This window comes from Octopus bimaculoides, chromosome 28, assembly GCF_001194135.2.
Source record: "Octopus bimaculoides isolate UCB-OBI-ISO-001 chromosome 28, ASM119413v2, whole genome shotgun sequence".
NCBI classification, from domain to species: domain Eukaryota; kingdom Metazoa; phylum Mollusca; class Cephalopoda; order Octopoda; family Octopodidae; genus Octopus; species Octopus bimaculoides.
This window is the reverse complement of record NC_069008.1, coordinates 5,693,086-5,695,411: the sequence shown is the minus strand read 5'-3', so window position 1 is coordinate 5,695,411 and position 2,326 is coordinate 5,693,086. Positions and strand designations below refer to the sequence as shown.

The 2,326-nt window shown below is 34.7% G+C and overlaps 1 protein-coding gene across 1 annotated transcript in view; it reads left to right on the top strand.

The window, feature by feature from the left end:
* LOC106880991 (zinc finger protein 91) overlaps positions 1-2,080 on the top strand; it is a 12,943-nt gene extending 10,863 nt beyond the window's left edge. The window contains exon 5 of the mRNA XM_052977744.1: positions 2-2,080. Within this exon, the coding sequence (XP_052833704.1) occupies positions 2-724 (723 nt within the window). The 3' untranslated portion in view covers positions 725-2,080. The remainder of the gene's footprint in view (position 1) is intronic.
* The last annotated feature ends 246 nt before the right edge of the window (positions 2,081-2,326 follow it).

Sequence of the window (2,326 nt, the reverse complement as noted above, 5' to 3'; positions counted from 1 at the left end):
TCACAAACGTATTCATACAGGAGAGAAGCCATATCACTGCAATATCTGTAACAAATCTTTCTCTTTAAGTAGTACCCTAACTAATCACAAACGTATTCATACAGAAGAGAGGCCATATTCATGTGACATCTGTGGTAGATCATTCTCTCAAAGTAATATCTTGACTACACACAAACGTATTCATACAGGAGAGAAGCCATATCCTTGTGATATCTGTGGTAGGTCATTCTCCAAACAAAGTGTTTTAAATTCTCACATACGTGTTCATACTGGAGAGAAGCCATTTCGCTGTGACATTTGTGGAAAATCATTCTCTCAAAAATATGACTTGACGAGACACAAACGTTTTCATACGGGAGAGAAGCCTTATCATTGTGGTGTCTGTGGTACATCATTCTCTTCAGCCAGTAACTTAACTGCACACAAGCGTATTCATACAGGGGAGAAGCCATTTCACTGTGACATTTGTGGTAAATCATTCTCTGAAAGAAGTAGCTTGACTCTACACAAGCGTATTCATACAGGGGAGAAGCCATTTCACTGTGATATCTGTGGTAAATCATTCTCTCAAAAATATAACTTGACTATACACAAACGTATTCATACTGGAGAGAAGCCTTATCACTGTGATATCTGTGGTAAGTCATTTTCTCGGAAATATGACTTGACTAGACACAAACGTCTTCATACAGGAGAGAAGCCATATCGTTGTGGTGTCTGGTAAATCATTCTCTTTAACTAGTACCTTAAGTAAACACAAGTATATTGGATCTTTTTTAAAACGGGGGCCACATTTTTCATTAACGAAACACTTTGAAACTTGGAACACTGGTAGAATGTGTCATATAAAACATCTTTTTCTCTTAGTCTTCTTTAAAAAAAAAGAAATCCATAAATTATTCCATGTTAAAGTTGTCGTATTTCTGTAATTTCAACCAATCACTGACGTCCATTCAGCCGATATACATTAAGTGCCGACAACATAAACGATTCTGAAACAATTAATCCTAACTCTAACCCTAACCCTAGGGTTAGGGTTAGGGTTAAAGCAAATTTAAAATGAAAAAAGCAAATAAAACGAAGAATCGTTTGTTTATGTAGTCGGCACTTAATGTATATCGACTGAATGGACGTCAGTGATTGGTTGAAATTATCGAAATAAGACAATTTTTTACATGAAATAAATTCGAATACAAAAATATTTTTCTGTTCTATAACACAAAATAGATAAGTATACGAAGTTTGAAAGTCTTTCCGTACCAAAAACACTACGTAAAACATTAATGAAAAATGTGGCCCCCGTTTTAAAAAAAATCCAGTGTATTTATATAGGGAAGAAGTCATTTCACTGAGACATTAATGGTTTATCATTCTCTGTAAGTGGTACAACGACTAACCACAAACATAGTCATACTGGAGAGAAACCATATCAGTATGATGTCTGTGGTACATCATTCTCTGACCAAAGTGCTTTAAACTGTCGCAAACGTATTCATACAGGGGAGACAGCATTTTCCTGTAATATCTGGCTGTCATTGAAAATCTTTATTTAAAACAATTTATTTTAAATATGAGCAAATGCGGTTAATAAAGGATTTGAAAATACAGTCTTTTAGCATTTGTTTACATGCAAAAAATATATATCTATACACATATGAAATGATGTTCATGATTGCACATTCAATACAGTTGTAGAAATTAAAAAGTAATAAGCAAAAGTGGTGATAAATGACCACTCGGTACTTCTAGTGTTAACTGTGTATCCATATAGATGTGTGACTATCAATGTGACAATTCATAAGAACAAGAAGCATTTTGAGCTCCTCCTAAAATGGTGATAGTGTTGTGGGTTTTCTCCATGGCAACAACCAAGCTACTCATCAGGGAATTGCTGTATTTGTCAAAGTTCCTTCTCTGCCAAAACAGAAAAGAAAAAAAAATGGACGATCTCTCTAACTGTAAATGTATTCACACAGGAGAAGAGATAGAACAGTGTGTGATAACAGCCTCCCCACTCTATAGTTTGTCACCATATCTAAGATAATTTACCTGTGGGATACCTTTTTTAATAAAAACAATTGTTTCCAAATTTTAAGTCTGTTTTGCATGAATTTTGCTTTGAAAGTATTAAAATCAGTAGATGTGGCTGTGTGGTAAGAAGCTTGCTTGCCAACTGCATGGTACTGTGTTCAGTCCCATTGCGTGGAACCTTGGTCAACTGTCTTCTACTATAGCCTGAAACTGACCAAACCCATGTCGATTTGGTAGATGGAAAATGAAAGAAACCCATCATTTATATACTATATATTTTACATACATTTATATT